General features: G+C 65.1%; 2 protein-coding genes across 6 annotated transcripts in view; one reads left to right on the top strand and one right to left on the bottom strand.

The window, feature by feature from the left end:
* LOC308242658 (uncharacterized protein) overlaps positions 1-16009 on the bottom strand; it is a gene marked incomplete at both ends in the record, with an annotated part of 479931 nt that overhangs the window by 43198 nt on the left and 420724 nt on the right. The window lies entirely within an intron of this gene.
* NPHP4 (nephrocystin 4) overlaps positions 1-16009 on the top strand; it is a 70398-nt gene that overhangs the window by 28854 nt on the left and 25535 nt on the right. For all 5 annotated transcript variants that reach the window (XR_013959953.1, XM_080656746.1, XM_080656748.1 and 2 more), the window contains one exon: positions 6657-6783. Coding sequence is in view for 4 of the 5 variants with exons in the window: in XM_080656746.1 (XP_080512872.1) it covers positions 6657-6783 (127 nt within the window). In the remaining variant the exon portion in view is untranslated. The remainder of the gene's footprint in view (positions 1-6656; positions 6784-16009) is intronic.

The following is a 16009-nucleotide window of genomic DNA, read 5'->3' as shown; positions in this document are numbered from 1 at the left end:
CGATGCTCTATCCACTGAGCCACACCTGTTAGGGCAGATACTGCCGTTTTTGACAAGGAATGTCACTTCCTATGAGAGTTTCTCCACACCAGCACCATGACATTTTGGGTCAGGTTACCCTGCCCATTGGGGGACCGCGGCAGCCTGGCCTGACTCACTGACCCCAGCAGCACCCTCCCCCCTCCCCCCCCCCCCCCGTTGTGACTGCCTGAACGCCTACAGGCATCGCCAAATAAAACCCTAAATCGATGTCATTTCAACCTGAGCCCCAGAGAGAAACGTGGTGGGGACAGGGCTAGGCCGGCCGCCTCCGGTGGGGGGCAGTGCGGTGTGGAGGGCGGTGGGAGAAATAACGGCGGACTGCCCAAATCGGTGGAGACAGAAGCCTGCGATCGGAGCGGTCCCGCGCACCCGGAGGGAAACCTCAGGAGCTCACACCCAGACACAGCGCGGTCAGGCTGCTGAGAAGTAGACAGGGCCTTGCGGGGCGCGGGGGAAGGCGGGGCGCCCCGACAGAGCAGCATGCGTGACTGGCCTGCGGGGCACAGACCCGGGGCAGGAGGAGGCGGGGCCACAGTTAAAGGCGGGGCAGAGAGGCTCCAGCACTCAGGCTCTGTTTCCAGCCGAAGTCCTGCGGGAATGGGGGGCCGGGGCCCCGTGCTCAGGGGATGGGGTGCCGTAGCCCCGTCCTCAGGGAATGGGGGGCCGGGGCCCCGTGCTCAGGGAATGGGGTGCCGTAGCCCGTGCTCAGGGAATGGGGGGCCGTAGCCCCGTGCTCAGGGAATGGGGTGTCGTAGCCCGTGCTCAGGGAATGGGGGGCCGGAGCCCCGTGCTCAGGGAATGGGGTGCCGGAGCCCCGTGCTCAGGGAATGGGGGGCCGTAGCCCCGTGCTCAGGGAATGGGGTGCCGGAGCCCCGTGCTCAGGGAATGGGGTGCCGGAGCCCCGTGCTCAGGGAATGGGGGGCCGGAGCCCCGTGCTCAGGGAATGGGGGGCCGGAGCCCCGTGCTCAGGGAATGTGGGGCCGGGGCCCCGTGCTCAGGGAATGGGGGGCCGGGGCCCCGTGCTCAGGGAATGGGGGGCCGGAGCCCCGTGCTCAGGGAATGGGGTGCCGTAGCCCGTGCTCAGGGAATGGGGGGCCGTAGCCCCGTCCTCAGGGAATGGGGGGCCGGAGCCCCGTGCTCAGGGAATGGGGGGCCGGAGCCCCGTGCTCAGGGGATGGGGTGCCGGAGCCCCGTGCTCAGGGGATGGGGTGCCGTAGCCCGTGCTCAGGGAATGGGGGGCCGGAGCCCCGTGCTCAGGGAATGGGGGGCCGGAGCCCCATGCTCAGGAGACCGGAAGCGCGGAGATTGGCTGGTGGTGGGCACGCGCTGAAGGAATTACCACCGGAGTTTTCAGACGGACAGAAACCTGCCGGACGGACTCGGCGCGTCAGCGATGAGGAGAGCAGCGTGGCGATGACACAGGTCTCCCCTCGGCCCGTGACTGTGCTCGGGGCTGGAGCAGAGGTGACGGCAGTGACAGGCTTCGGGAGGAGCAGAGGCTCTCGGTAGGACGACGGTAAGTACCGGGAGGGAAGGAGACCTGGGCAGCGGGGAGGTGGCTGCATCCCGCCGGAGGGAATAAACATCAGCGCCGAGCAGCCTGAGAAGTTCGGTGTTTTAACCCGGAGCAGTCACTGGAGGCGCGACACAGAGCGGAAACCCAACGTCAGCGACATGGGCGAGTTCCAAAGAAGGCGGGAAAGGGCGGGCAGCAGCGCCAAGCAGGGAACTAACGGTGAAGTGGCGTCCTGAAGCCGCACGTCCAGCCGCTACACAGGACGCAGCGGGCGCCACGCACCAGCCGCTACACACAACGCAGCGGGCGCCACGCACCAGCCGTTACACACGACGCAGCGGGCGCCACGCACCAGCCGCTACACACGACGCAGCGGGCGCCACGCACCAGCCGTTACACACGACGCAGCGGGCGCCACGCACCAGCCGTTACACAGGACGCAGCGGGCGCCACGCACCAGCCGTTACACACGACGCAGTGGGCGCCACGCACCAGCCGCTACACAGGATGCAGTGGGCGCCACGCACCAGCCGTTACACAGGACGCAGCGGGCGCCACGCACCAGCCGTTACACACGACGCAGCGGGCGCCACGCACCAGCCGCTACACACAACGCAGCGGGCGCCACGCACCAGCCGTTACACACAACGCAGCGGGCGCCACGCACCAGCCGCTACACACAACGCAGCGGGCGCCACGCACCAGCCGTTACACACAACGCAGCGGGCGCCACGCACCAGCCGTTACACACAACGCAGCGGGCGCCACGCACCAGCCGTTACACACGATGCAGCGGGCGCCACGCACCAGCCGTTACACACGACGCAGCGGGCGCCACGCACCAGCCGTTACACACAACGCAGCGGGCGCCACGCACCAGCCGCTACACACAACGCAGCGGGCGCCACGCACCAGCCGTTACACACAACGCAGCGGGCGCCACGCACCAGCCGCTACACACAACGCAGCGGGCGCCACGCACCAGCCGTTACACACAACGCAGCGGGCGCCACGCACCAGCCGTTACACACAACGCAGCGGGCGCCACGCACCAGCCGTTACACACGATGCAGCGGGCGCCACGCACCAGCCGTTACACACGATGCAGCGGGCGCCACGCACCAGCCGTTACACAGGACGCAGCGGGCGCCACGCACCAGCCGTTACACACGACGCAGTGGGCGCCACGCACCAGCCGTTACACACGACGCAGTGAGCGCCACGCACCAGCCGTTACACACGACGCAGAGGGCGCCACGCACCAGCCGTTACACACGACGCAGAGGGCGCCACGCACCAGCCGTTACACACGACGCAGCGGGCGCCACGCACCAGCCACTACACGACGCAGCGGGCGCCACGCACCAGCCGCTACACGACGCAGCGGGCGCCACGCACCAGCCGCTACACGACGCAGCGGGCGCCACGCACCAGCCACTACACGACGCAGCGGGCGCCACGCACCAGCCGCTACACGACGCAGCGGGCGCCACGCACCAGCCACTACACGACGCAGCGGGCGCCACGCACCAGCCGTTACACACGACGCAGCGGGCGCCACGCACCAGCCGTTACACACGACACAGCGGGTGCCACGCACCAGCCGTTACACACGACACAGCGGGTGCCACGCACCAGCCGTTACACACGACGCAGCGGGCGCCACGCACCAGCCGTTACACACGACGCAGCGGGCGCCACGCACCAGCCGTTACACACGACGCAGCGGGCGCCACGCACCAGCCGCTACACACGACGCAGCGGGCGCCACGCACCAGCCGTTACACACGACGCAGCGGGCGCCACGCACCAGCCGCTACACACGACGCAGCGGGCGCCACGCACCAGCCGTTACACGACGCAGCGGGTGCCACGCACCAGCCGTTACACACGACGCAGCGGGCGCCACGCACCAGCCAGCCGTCAGGTTGTATGAAAACATCGAGGTCCAACCCACGCCGCACCCAGGGGCTCACTTCACATGCGATGGTGTCGGTGGTGAGAAGTCAAAGACGGGACGACGCTGCAGGCACACCGCAGCCCGAAGACCACAGGAGGGAGACAGACAGACCAGTGCTTTCAGTAGACCAAGCAATCGATCACTCACTCAGGAGCCAAGGAAATTCCCAGGAATTAGAGAACGTGACGTGGGATTAGAGAGAGTGTGCCCCCAGAGTGTGCGGCTCAGGCAGAGCTTCAGAATTCCCAAAGCGAAGAGCTCCGGGACTGACAGGCTCCTGCGCTCGCAGGGACGCCGAGACCCCGCCCTCCTCTGAGCGACCCACAGGCTGGCAGACGGGAAGTCCCAGGCCCCGGGAGCGAGCGGAGCCAGCAGCCACATGGACCGCGGGCGTTTGCCAGGCACCCCGCCAGCTCCACCATCGGCAGTGGGGGCACATTCTCTTCAGGTGCCGCGGAGCGCTCACCGAGCCAGACCTCCCTGGGGGCACAAAGCCGACTTCAGAAATGGAAAGGAATGATGACACAGGTGCATGCTGTGATCGCAGAGAAATCAGTTAGAAACCTGTAACAGACGAAAAGTCACAAACGCTTGGAAATGAAAACCGCACATTTCTACATGACCCATCGTCCAAGAGGAGACCTCAGGAAAGAAGCAGGTGACATTCTGAACTGACAAGAGTGAAAACGCAGCCACCAGCACGTGCAGGGTGCCGGTAAAGGGCGCACGTGGGAGTGGGCAGCTAGGTGAGACAGGGAAAGGGCCTCAGTCAGTGATCTAACCCTCCCCTCTAGGAACCGGAAAGTAAAATAAACCCAAAGCAAGCAGGAACTCAGTATAAAGAGCAGAGCAGAACCAATGAAATGGAAAACAGAAAAATAAAAGAGAGGAAAAAATGGAGAACATCAGTGGGAGTAGAAATTGATCATGTGAAAAGACCAATAAAATGATAAACCTCTAGCAAGACTGAATAAAGACCGGTGACGGATACTGGGAATGAAAGGTGTTAGGAGGCAATTAGGGGAATACATACTCTGAACACCTCTGTGCCCACCATTTTGACAACTGGGATGAAACGGGCCAGTTCGTCTAAACCAGCTGGACACCCCCAAGCGAAGCAGCCAGCCCGAGTGGACCTGTGACGCGTACAGAAATGGAATTTCTAGTTAAAAAACGGGGCGACAAGTACCCAGGCCTGTTCCCTGTGAATTCTGACCATTCAGAGAACCGCCAGTACCGGGTCCAGGCCATCTCTCCCAGACAACAGGGGAATGGGAACCAGCCCCCGGCCACGTCACGAGGCGGGCGTCCCACCGGGGTCAGGAGCAAAAAGAAAGCTGGGCCCTGGTCCCTCAGGATCACAGACGCACAGCACTCAACGAGGTGTTAGGGACTGGACCCGGCGACATGAAGGACGACCGCCACGAGCAGGTGGGGCTGCCCCGCCCGGGGGTGCAGGGCTGTTTCTTCCCGAAAACCGAGGGCTGGGACTCCCAGCAACAGCCTGCGGGGGAGAGCGACGGGACCACAGCGATGGGCGCGGGGAAGCCTGGGCGGGTTTACGCCCATTTGTGGTGGGGACAGCAAACCGGGCGCAGAGGAGCACCCGCCAGCTGCCCCGGGCGTCCGCAGAGCCCGCTAGCGGGCGGCCCTTCACGGCAGGGTGGCCGCTCCCCCAGGGCGGGGCGGGTGGGGTGCGGGCCCTCACGCAGGCTCTGGGAGCGCCAGTCGTGCAGGCTGGGCAGGAAGGGCCGGAGCCGCTCTTGTTTGCAGGCCACGTGCTCGTCTAGGGAGGTGACCCCGAGGGGCCACAGCACCTCCTAAATGAACGAGCGAGTTTATGGAGGTCGCAGGACAAACAAGGGGTCGCATGAAAAACCCCCACCCTGTGTCTGTCCCGGCAATGAGAGTAGGGAAGCAATGTTTAAAAAACGGTTATTTATCCGGCCTCCCTCAGTGAGACCCCACACGCGCACGGCTCTGGGCGCTGAGCACTGAACCCCCCTTCGCCGCCCGTCCTGGTGTCACGGCGGTTTCTCCGTGAGGCCAGAGGACCGGTCAGCGGAGGGAAGCGCCATCTCTGTGGGCCGGAGGCCTCCGCGGAGGGAAGAGGGACGTTCCCTCTGAGCCATCGGTGGGCAGCGATGGGTTCTCAACGTTCAGAGAACGTTCGGTCCCAGCAGGGCGCTCGTCGGGCGGGGAAGCAGGTGCTAAACGGCCTAGGGAGGCGGCGGGGTTGGAAGGGTGAAGACAGACGGGGTGGAAGGGCAGGGCAGTGGGGGACTCGGCCGCAGCTCGGAGAGTCGGGGCGACGGCAGGCGAGTGCTACTGTGAGGCTGGCGTGCAGGGCAGCGCGGGGGCGGAACCAAACGCACTGGGCGGGGCGGCCCCAGCAGGTGTCTCCCGCCGTCTCCCGCGGAACCAAACACACGCAGTGGCCTGGGCGGGGCGGCCCCAGCGGGCATCTCCCGTGGAACCAAACACGCAGCGGCCTGGGCGGGGCGGCCCCAGCGGGCGTCTCCCGCGGAACCAAACGCACGCAGTGGCCTGGGCGGGGCGGCCCCAGTGGGCATCTCCCGCGGAACCAAACGCACGCAGTGGCCTGGGCGGGGCTCTGCGCAGGAGGCGAGGACGCAGTCGCACAGGAGCGAGCCCTCCAGGGCTCACAGCGGCCCCTCCGTCCCCCAAGCTGCAACAGCCCCATGTTCGTGAGTGGGTGGCTGGGTACATCACACGTGGAGTGCCCCCTGCCGTGCCAAGGAGCGGCGGTGGTGAATCCCTCGCACCTGGGTGAGTGAAGGAAGCCGGTCTGAAAGGTCGGGTACCATCGATTCCAGTCGCATGACGTTCTTGAAAACGGGCCACGCGGGGGCAGCAGGAGGGAGAGTGGGTGGCGGGCTGCTCTGTGCCTGCTGTGCTGGGCCCCGCACCCCGCACCCCGATGTCAGGTTACACGGTCCGTTCACAAAGCGTGTTCTGCGCGGACTCTGCCGGTGTAAGCGCTGCTCTGCGCCCACGTTGTCTCCTGAGAAGCTGACGTGGTTCTGGTCCAGGGACCCACGCACGGCCTTCTGGACAGCGGGCGGGTGATCAAGGGTGCCGGCGGCGTGGCCATCTCTGCTCTCTGCTCTCCCGCAGGTGAGGCAGGTGGAGTCGGGGACCGTCCAGTTCCAGTTCTCGCTGAGCCCTGACGGACACCCGGACACCCCCGGGCTCCCCCGCGCGGAGCGGCGGCCCTCGAGGAGGGCACCCACGTCCCCCGCAAGTAAGTGTTGGCGGGAAGCTGACCTCAGGCCCTCAGCCCTCCCGCTGCTCCGGGAACGCGCCAGGCAGCACGGGGCGGGTGTTGGGAGGTTCGCGGAGGGCTGTGGTCTGAATCGTGGTTGACTGTTACGGCGGGGTGCGGCATGGCGGGGTGCTGCATTATGGGGTGCGGCATGGCGGGGTGCTGTATTGTGGGGTGCGGCATGGCGGGGTGCTGCATTATGGGGTGCGGCATGGCGGGGTGCTGCATTATGGGGTGCGGCATGGCGGGGTGCTGTATTGTGGGGTGCGGCATTGTGGGGTGTGGCATTGTGGGGTGCTGCATTGTGGAGTGTTGTATTGTGGGGTGAGGCATTGTGGGGTGCTGTTTTGTGGGGTGCGGCATTGTGGGGTGTTGTATTGTGGGGTGCTGCATGGTGGGGTGCGGCATTGTGGGGTGTTGTATTGTGGGGTGCTGCATTGTGGGGTGCTGTTTTGTGGGGTGCGGCATTGTGGGGTGCTGTTTTGTGGGGTGCTGCATTGTGGGGTGCTGTTTTGTGGGGTGCTGCATTGTGGGGTGCTGCATTGTGGGCTGCATTATGGAGGTTGTATTGGTGGGGTGCTGTTTTGTGGGGTGCGGCATTGTGGGGTGCTGCATTGTGGAGTGTTGTATTGGTGGGGTGCTGTTTTGTGGGGTGCTGCATTGTGGGGTGCTGCATTGTGGGGTGAGGCATTGTGGGGTGCTGCATTGTGGGGTGCTGCATTGTGGGGTGCGGCAGCGTGGCCAGCTGTTACCCCTACGCGGCAGCCACCAGTGAGCTCAGCTACTTGCAGCTCCGGCTGAAGGCCGGGAAGGTTCCGTTGGTGACAGCTACTGGCTGCCTCCCGAGGCTGCCCCGCGGACACGGGCACGAGAACCCGAGCTGGGCCAGAGCCACGGACCACCGGCTCTGTCCCGTGTCGTTAACACGCTGTGAGATTGTTGTTGTTTTTAGATACATTTTTATTGGTTTCAGAGAGGAAGGGAGAGGGAGAGAGAAACATCAGTGATGAGAGAATGGCTGCCTCCTGCACGCCCCACACTGGGGATTGAACCCGCAACCTGGGCCTATGTCCTGACTGGGAATCGAACTGGGACTTCCTGGTTCATAGGTCGATGCTCAAGCTCTGGGCCACACCAGCCAGGTCAGTTTGTTGTTTTTAAAAATGCTTTCTGCTTCCTTGGTGCCTGTGCAAGAGGGAGGCTGGGGCCTGTCTGTGGCTTAAGGGAGGGCGTGCAGGTTCCGCAGAGTGGTGTCCTGTTCCCTGCGGGGGGTGGGGGGTCCACGTGCGAGTCGGTGTCTGAGGAGCGGCTGTGGCCTCGGCTTTGTGCTCAGCGGGCTCGGCACCTTCTGCGGTGTCCGTGCCTGGTGCAGGCCGCCTGCTCTTTGCCCCGGGACACCCAGCCGGCGTCTTATGGCGAGCGGCACGGAGGTCAGGAGGGAGTGTGGGGGGAGACGCACGCTGATGGGTGTGCCGCACCGGCACAGCCATGGGTGAACCTGATGGGGGCGGGGGAGTGGTGAAGGATGAAGAAGGCAGACAAGAGAATAAAGCTGGGGCTGGGTCGGATGATGCTTCTCTGATTAGAGAGACAGCGCCTCGGCCTGCAAGCCGAGTCTTTATTTTATAGCAGATTCCACAAGAAAAGGAAGGGCGCCGTCAAGATGTTTACAAGTTCTTGCCGGTTTCGAACTGAGTCAGTTACAGGCACCTGATCAAGCTTTGTTTCTTGGCTGGCCTCCCGCAGCCCGTGTCGCTCAGCCACGTGGGGCCACAGGTTCGGACCACAGGTTCAAGCTCACAGCCACAGCCTTGGGCTATAATTGTGCTGGAACTTGCACGTGGCTTTGCCCTCTCCTTAGTCCCAGGCGTGACCCTGTCCAAGCGCTGTAGCCGCTCTCCACGGATGAGCATGGAACCTGAGGCTCTCAGCTCCCACAGGTCTCGCCTGCTGCAGGGATGTTCCAGCCTGCGGTGGCTGGAAAGTTAGAAAGAGGGAGCGGGCGCGAGTGCGCAGGGGAGGGCTCAGCAGTCCTCCCTCCCAGAGGCTGTGCTGACGGCCCAGCCAGTCTCTTCGGCCATGGGTCCCGGTGCCGGGTCCCCTGTGGGCGCGGGTCCCCTGTGGGCGTGGGTCCCCTCTGGGCACGGGTCCCCTCTGGGCACGGGTCCCCTGTGGGCGTGGGTCCCCTGTGGGCGCGGCTCCCCTGTGGGCGTGGGTCCTCTGTGGGCGCGGGTCCCCTCTGGACGTGGGTCCCGGTGCTGGGTCCCCTGTGGGCGTGGGTCCCCTGTGGGCACGGGTCCCCTCTGGGCACGGGTCCCCTCTGGGCACGGGTCCCCTGTGGGCGTGGGTCCCCTGTGGGCGCGGGTCCCCTGTGGGCGTGGGTCCTCTGTGGGCGCGGGTCCCCTCTGGACGTGGGTCCCGGTGCTGGGTCCCCTGTGGGCGTGGGTCACCTGTGGGCACGGGTCCCCTCTGGGCACGGGTCCCCTCTGGGCACGGGTCCCCTGTGGGCGCGGGTCCCCTCTGGGCGTGGGTCCCGGTGCTGGGTCCCCCCTGGGCGTGGACTTTATGAGCGGAGACTGTGGTTGATGGACTCTGGTCGTGTGGCTGTGACTTCCCGGTGGTGGAGGCAGCACCCTTGACATCTGAACACACTCGGCTGCCCAAGCGCGGCGCCCTGCGGAGAGGCGTGTGGCACCCTGCGGAGAGGCGTGTGGCACCCTGCGGAGAGGCGTGTGGCGCCCTGCGGAGAGGCATGTGGTGCCCTGCGGAGAGGCGTGCGGCGCCCTGCGGAGAGGCGTGCGGGCGCTGCGTGTTGCTTCGTGTTCCCGTGTCTGCGTGCCGTGCTTGCAAGCTGTCCTGCGGCTGCTGCTCGCCGCCGAGCGCGCGTGGGAAGCCGTGTTGCGGACGGCCGTGTGCAGCCGCCTGCCCTTGAGGAGCGCGGTGCCCTGCTGGGGTCCCTCGGGGGCCGGAGGGGCACTTCCTGTCGGACTCAGCTCAGAGCGATGCCCGGTTTTACTGGGGAGGCTGAGCGCATGAGGCACAGCACACACAGGGTGAACATACTGCACCACGGGCCACGCTTGCTTCTAGCCCATCTCCTGTCTCAAGCCCAACGTCTTCCCTCCCTGGCACATGCCTGGCCATGTGGAAGGAAGAAAGCCAGCTGCGGCCCTGAGCCCCGGGGACAGCGCTCTGCTGCGGAAGGGGGGTTTGTGGTGGAAAACGGACACGATCGCTCTGGTTTTGGACGGAGTGGCTTCCGAGGACAGTGGGAACGGTGACCCGCTCGCCCGTGTCTGCGGTGCCGAGGGACCGTGTCCTGGGCTCCTTGGACGGTGGCTGCGCAGGCAGCTGAGGGAGGACGGCTTTCCCGGAGGGCGCCGCCGGCTGTCGGGGTTATGAGGTCGCCATGGCGCTGGACGCGGCAGCAGATGGCCTTCGCAGGCGTCGTCATGTTCATGACACCCTGACGGCTGGCATCGCTCCCACTGCCTGGAGCGGCGGGGCCGTGGGCTGGGCCTGCTCTCCTGGGGCCCGGCTGCCCTCACGACGCGGCCCTTCGTGTGCTCTGCCCACGGCCCTGAACTGTGGGGTCACCAGTCTGGCTGGTTTCTGGCCCCGTGTGGGCACCGGGCACAGGTCAGGGGGCTCCTCCCCAGCCCTGGGTGTGGCACTGGGTGGCTGGCATTGGGGCGCTCCCTTGCCTTCTCTAGCTCTAGGGGCCGCCTGCATGCCTTGGCCCCTCCCTCCGTCTCCAAAGGCAGTGGTAGCATTATCTCTCCCGCCTCTGCCCTCCTGACTCCCTCTCATTTTCGGGGACTGCTGTGATCGCTGTGGGCGCCCCAGGGCACCGGCGTCTCCCCATCCCAGCCAGCAGTTAGCACCCTCAGTTCCCTGCACGTGGACAGTCTGGGTGCACCAGTCCACGGACAGTGCACAGGGCTGCCGTGTGGGAAACGTAAAGTCTGGTTTCACGTCGTGGACAGATAAATTCTAGGTGGATTAACAAGCAGACTTTTAGAAGTTCCAGAAATAGAGGGCTTGGAGGAAGAGAGAGCGTGGACACGAGCTGCCTGCCGTCAGGGACACTCGCGAGATGGTCTGATGGGCAGCGGGACGCAGTAACGTCAGCGTGAGAGAGAGTGACCTTGGACGGTCACTGCGGACAGCGTGCAGGGCAAGGTGGTAAGAGGCAGCAGCTCCGAAGGGCGTGGGTGCGCTCGCCGGGTGGCGTCCCTGCCCCTCGGGTTCCTCGGCTGCCACGTGGGGTGGGGCACGGAGCTAAACACGGAAATCAGCACTGAGGCGTAGCAGGGAAAATCAGAGAGTGTTTGTGTGGCCTCGAGGCCAGGAAGGCCGAGCACAAGCCGAGCGGAGAAGCTTGAGGGACGTGATTGTTCAGTACGGATATTTTGCGTGAGGAGGCTTATCCACAAAGTTAAAAGGCAAACCTGGGGCGGAAGGATGTAGCACACACAGCCACGGACACTCATCGGCAGACGTAGGAGATCGGAAAGAGGAGAGTATACACAGAGCTGCTTCCGATCAACACAGGCAGGTAAACAGCCGAGGAGGGAAGTGGGCCAAGGACGCGAGGTCACGGAGGATTCCGTGAGCACAGACCCGCCCAGGCTCAGGGCCGCCCGCCCGCCCTTGTCCTCCTTGTCCTGCCGCTGCTGTAACCCCCTGGCTGGCGGCACCCGTGGGCAGCGGCCACGGTCAGACCCCTTCCAACCGCAGTCCCGTTAGCCCCAGCCCCACAGGCCTGGCGCCCAGCGGGGCAGCAGCGAGCAGTCTGTCTCCACGGGGATGCTTTTGACCCCAGCCTCAGGGTGCACCCCTGTGCACGGAGCCGCCCAGGGCAGGGGGCTTCCACCCGCGACAGCCCCGTGTGGGTGTGGCTTCTGCCCGTTACCCGCCATTCCGAGGAGCCTGAGGGCGTTTTCTCAGGGGGGCCCCCTTCCGCTCCCCCATCCATCCTGCAGTTCCTCTTGGGAGTCTGCGATGGCCCAGGCTTCTGTCCGCTTTAGAGAGACAGTAAATGAACGAATGACGAAGGTTTTAGGTAGCTGAAGGAATCAGGTTTTCCTCGGGGCGGATGGTGAAGGCGGGACGCTGCGTGTGTGGGGCTCGGAGACTGGGGGTGCTCTCTGTCCTTCCCCGCAGTACTGCCGCGAGCGTGCTGCGGCTCCACAAACTCACCTGTCGTGAAAAAGGAGAGTCTGACTTGGGGGAACCTCCCGAGACGCCGTCTGATGGGACTGGCCTGTGTCAGGAGCTCTGTGTCCAGCTCCATCAGTGGGGTGCGTCTGTGCCGAGGTCAGCGGCTTCAGGCCAGGCCAGGCCAGGCCAGGGAGGAAGCAGCTGAGGCTTGTGGGCTGATGACCTGCTGCAGCTAGACGTGTAAGCGAATGTGTGCCTGTGTTCCAATAAAACTTTATTTACAAGCACAGGCGGTGGGCTGGACTCGAGCAGCAGCCACAACATGCAGATCCCTGATTGGCAGCGTCCTTTTGGCCACGTCTTTATCGGGTACGAGGGACGGAGACTCGGCTCCGAGTAGCCTGAACGAGGGAGGGACTTGATGGGCTCGTGGATAGAAAACCCGGAGGTGGAGCTGATGTGGGGCCTGGCTGCTCGTGGGGACTCCGTGTGATCGTCCCCCTGTCTGTCCCTCTCCCACAGCCTGTCCCCTTGCCCTCGAGCTGCCAGTGTTGGCTTCTCCCAGGAAGGGCTTCTCCACGCGGTGGCCCGGGAGCGCCACGCTTCTCCTGGCCGAGGTGTTGCTCTGCCTGGCGCAGGCACACCGAGTGGCAGGCTGCCGGGCCCACGCTGTGGGGTCCACGCTGTGGGGTCCACGCTGTGGTTCTGCACGGGAGCCAGCTCTGGGGGCCGGGAGGATGGGAGTCGGACTCGGCAGACGTGGGGCAGCGTCACCTGCTTTGCAGCGACTGTTGGGGACAGCAGACCCGCGTGGACGGAACCTGGCCTCTGGTTCGTCTAGTTGGGATTTATCGCTGCCTTCCCACCACTGCACACGCCGCCCTCGCCCGGTTCCGAGCGTTTGAAGACACGGCCTCCCGAGACCCAGTGGAACCGACGTAAACATCCATTGCGGTTGCGTCTGATGGAAACTTTTCTGACTCCAGTATTTTACCAGCGTCTATGGGCCCTGTGGAAGCCTTAATGACAGGCGGCTGTCACTTTAAGTGAGGTGCTTGAGCTTCCTGTTGTGAATTACCCTTTTTATTTCATCCATAAAAGACAAGGGAGCAGGGGTCCGTTCCTCAGCCTCAGGAAAGCCTGCAGGCAGCCACTAGAGGGCGCTCCGGCCCCACTTTTCCTGACTGGGAACTTCCCTGACCCACATTTTGCTTTCGAATGTTCTGCTGGTGTGGGACCCCGTTGTGTTCCCTTCATAGATTTAGAACAGCCGCGGGGGGCGGGTCATAGAAAATACGTCCCTCCAGCAGGCAGCGTCCTTCCTCCGTCCAGGAAAGCCAGCCAGTGGGAGGGGGGAGGCAGCGAGCCCAGCTTTAAAGGGGCCCGAGGGCAGTGCCACTCCGGGGGGTGGCATTCTGAGCGGCCCTGCAGGTGACCCCAGCCTGGGGCGCCCCAGATCCTCAGCCCGTGCTCTGAGCTCCCCAGCACGGAACCCCAGCCCACTCCCTTGGTCTCTTCCTGGGTGTTGCTCACCCCCTTCCTGTGCTCAGTCAGGGAGGGTGACCTTTACCCCGAACGGCCTCTCCGATGGGTTTGCCTGATGAACTGAGTGTCCGGAGCACCGTAACCACTGACTAACTCCCGATTCCCAAGGCCTGCCGAGGGGAGCCACTTTCCACAGGCTTCCTCTGAGTCACAGCGACCATCTCGAGCAGTGATCCCCGCCCTTCCCCGGGACCTATCCTGGGACCTCACCAGAGCCCCCACCTGCCAGGGCCCGGCCCCTCCCTGCCTTGGTCTGAGCTGCTGCAAGAACTAAGCCACGGTGCCCTCCCCCCCCACCCCAAGCATTAACTGAGCCTTCAGTCACACACAGGCAGGCTCGGGCCCCTGGGCAGCACTCCCTCCGGAGCGCCCCCAGCAGGCCCTGCTTCCTCAGCACCCCCCCCCCCCCCGCCCCCTCCGCGAACGCACAGCTGCGTCTCAGGAACAGTTGGCGTTGGGGCTGAAGGGCTTCACCTGCCTGGAGCCCGGGGCCCACGTCTGCTGGTCACAGGAAGGGCCGCGCTGCGGGGTCCCGCCAGCGTTTGCAGAGAGGGTGCTGGCCGCCCCCACCCTCTGCAGCTGGAGGGGCGTCCCCGAGCAGACCCTGCCCCACTTCACTCACCTGCACGGGTTTGTACCTTTCCAGGGCCCACCCTCAGAGTGCCCTCGGTGAGTGTTGGCTGGGAAAGCAGCCGCTCTTGCCCTGCTGGGGATGCACCCGTGACGGCAGGTGCCCTCCAGGCAGATGCAGAGGGGGCGGGAGGGGCTGCTGGAAGGACAGCAGGGCTGGGGGCTCCCGGCTCGCCTTTGGGAGAGGAGGCTGCGCCTCCAGCAGCGCCCAAGGGGTGGAGGCCTCGGCTCTGCTCACAGCGGTTCTCAGGTTCTCAGGGCAGGAGAGCGAGGCGAGTGACAGCGTCAGGGAATGGGAGTCCTCAGACGGGGCTGCACTCGCCGAGCTGGACGGCGAGCTTCTCCTTCATCTCAGGCCGGGGGGCTCCGTCTGCACGGCTCAGCTGTGGCCTGGGACCCTGGTTTCATCCTTCCTGTCTGGGCACCTCGGCTTCCCTCGGCCCTTGAGCCGCCCGCCGTGCCGCAGGCAGAGCGGTCGTCTCCGAGTCCCTGACCTGTGTTTACCTGGTCGGGGCCTGTGGTGGCCCTGCCGCCTGACGTCACCCAGGGCGGGGCTCGGTGTGGCTGGCAGAGGCGCTGGAGGCAGCAGCTGCCGCGTGGGGCCTGCTTCCTCGGTGCTGAGCTGCGAGCAGCCCTGGTGCCTCCAGGAGCGTGTTCAGGGCTCGCGGGACAGACAGACACTCCATGCAGGCGCGTGGGGCTCGCCCTCTCGGCTGTGACGTGCTCGGCAGCTGCTCCTGCCGGACCCAGGGTCTCCTCCCCTTTCCATGTCCACTCCCCCCGCCCCCCAGCCCCCCTCGTGCACGCACCGGCCTTGATTCCCGGGCGCCCTGGTGGGTCCCTGCTTCCAGCGGAGCAGCTGCAGACCTGTGCACGCTGTCACTGCACGCGTTGCCCGTTGCCTCTGGCGGAAGTGGGGCTTCCCAGTCGGACTGTCACCCTGGCTGGGGCGGGGGGGGGGGGGGCGTGGAGGGATTGAAGCCAGGGCTCTCGGAGGACACGTGTTCTCTGGGCTCCACACGGTGGTGTGAGAAGTGACCGCACCGCCCACGACACGGACATAAAGCAGGTGTGAAGCCGAGGGATGCTGTGGTTTTGGTGCGTTTTCTCAGCCCGCGCCGCCCTGGGCACGGATTGGGGCTTCGTGTGCGTGGATCGCAGGGGGTGTCGTTGATGGCCAGCGGAGGCTTTTCTGGTGCTGTGTACGCGCTGGGAAGGTTCGAGGTAAAGAATCGCCTTAAAGACACGGGGCACCGGCTAGGAGAACCTGGAGGCTTTAATGCCCAACGCCCCCGGCTCAGACTTCACTCCGTGAGGGCTCAGCGGACTCGCAGAGGGCTGGCTCCCAGGGGCCGGCTCTCTTGCCAGGGAGAATGGAGCCATTTCCTGCCATTTTCCTCATTACCAAGGCCCGCCCGCCCGCGGGACTGTGTCTCCATTTAGGGCAGAACAAAGGAGACTGCGCTGGCTGATCCTGTTCCCTCTGCTGCCGCTGCCTCTGGCGAGGTGGGGGGGGCTGCGTCAGAGCTCCAGATGGTCGGGCAGGCAGAGGCCACCGCTTGAGGACAGTGGCCCCAGCGGAACCCCATCTGGGTTTTGCTTCTGCTGAAGCGCATCTTTCCCGGGAAGCCGACCTGCTCAGCGACGCTCTGACTCCCTCCCCAGTGAGCGCATCTCGGGAACCGGAGGCTCCTCGGCTGCAGCGTCTAGCAGCCGTGGGCAAACTACGGCCCGCGGGCCGGATCCGGCCCGTTCGGCTGTTCTATCCGGCCCGTGGAGCTGAAAGAGCGGAGGGTTCTCTTGCTCTCCCCTCCGCTCCTTTACTTTGAATTTATATCAGTTCACACAAACACTCCATCCATGCTTT

This window comes from Plecotus auritus (genome assembly GCF_963455305.1).
Source record: "Plecotus auritus genome assembly, chromosome: 2".
Taxonomy (NCBI): domain Eukaryota; kingdom Metazoa; phylum Chordata; class Mammalia; order Chiroptera; family Vespertilionidae; genus Plecotus; species Plecotus auritus.
Note: the sequence above shows the minus strand (reverse complement) of the source record. Positions and strands in the feature narration are given on the sequence as shown.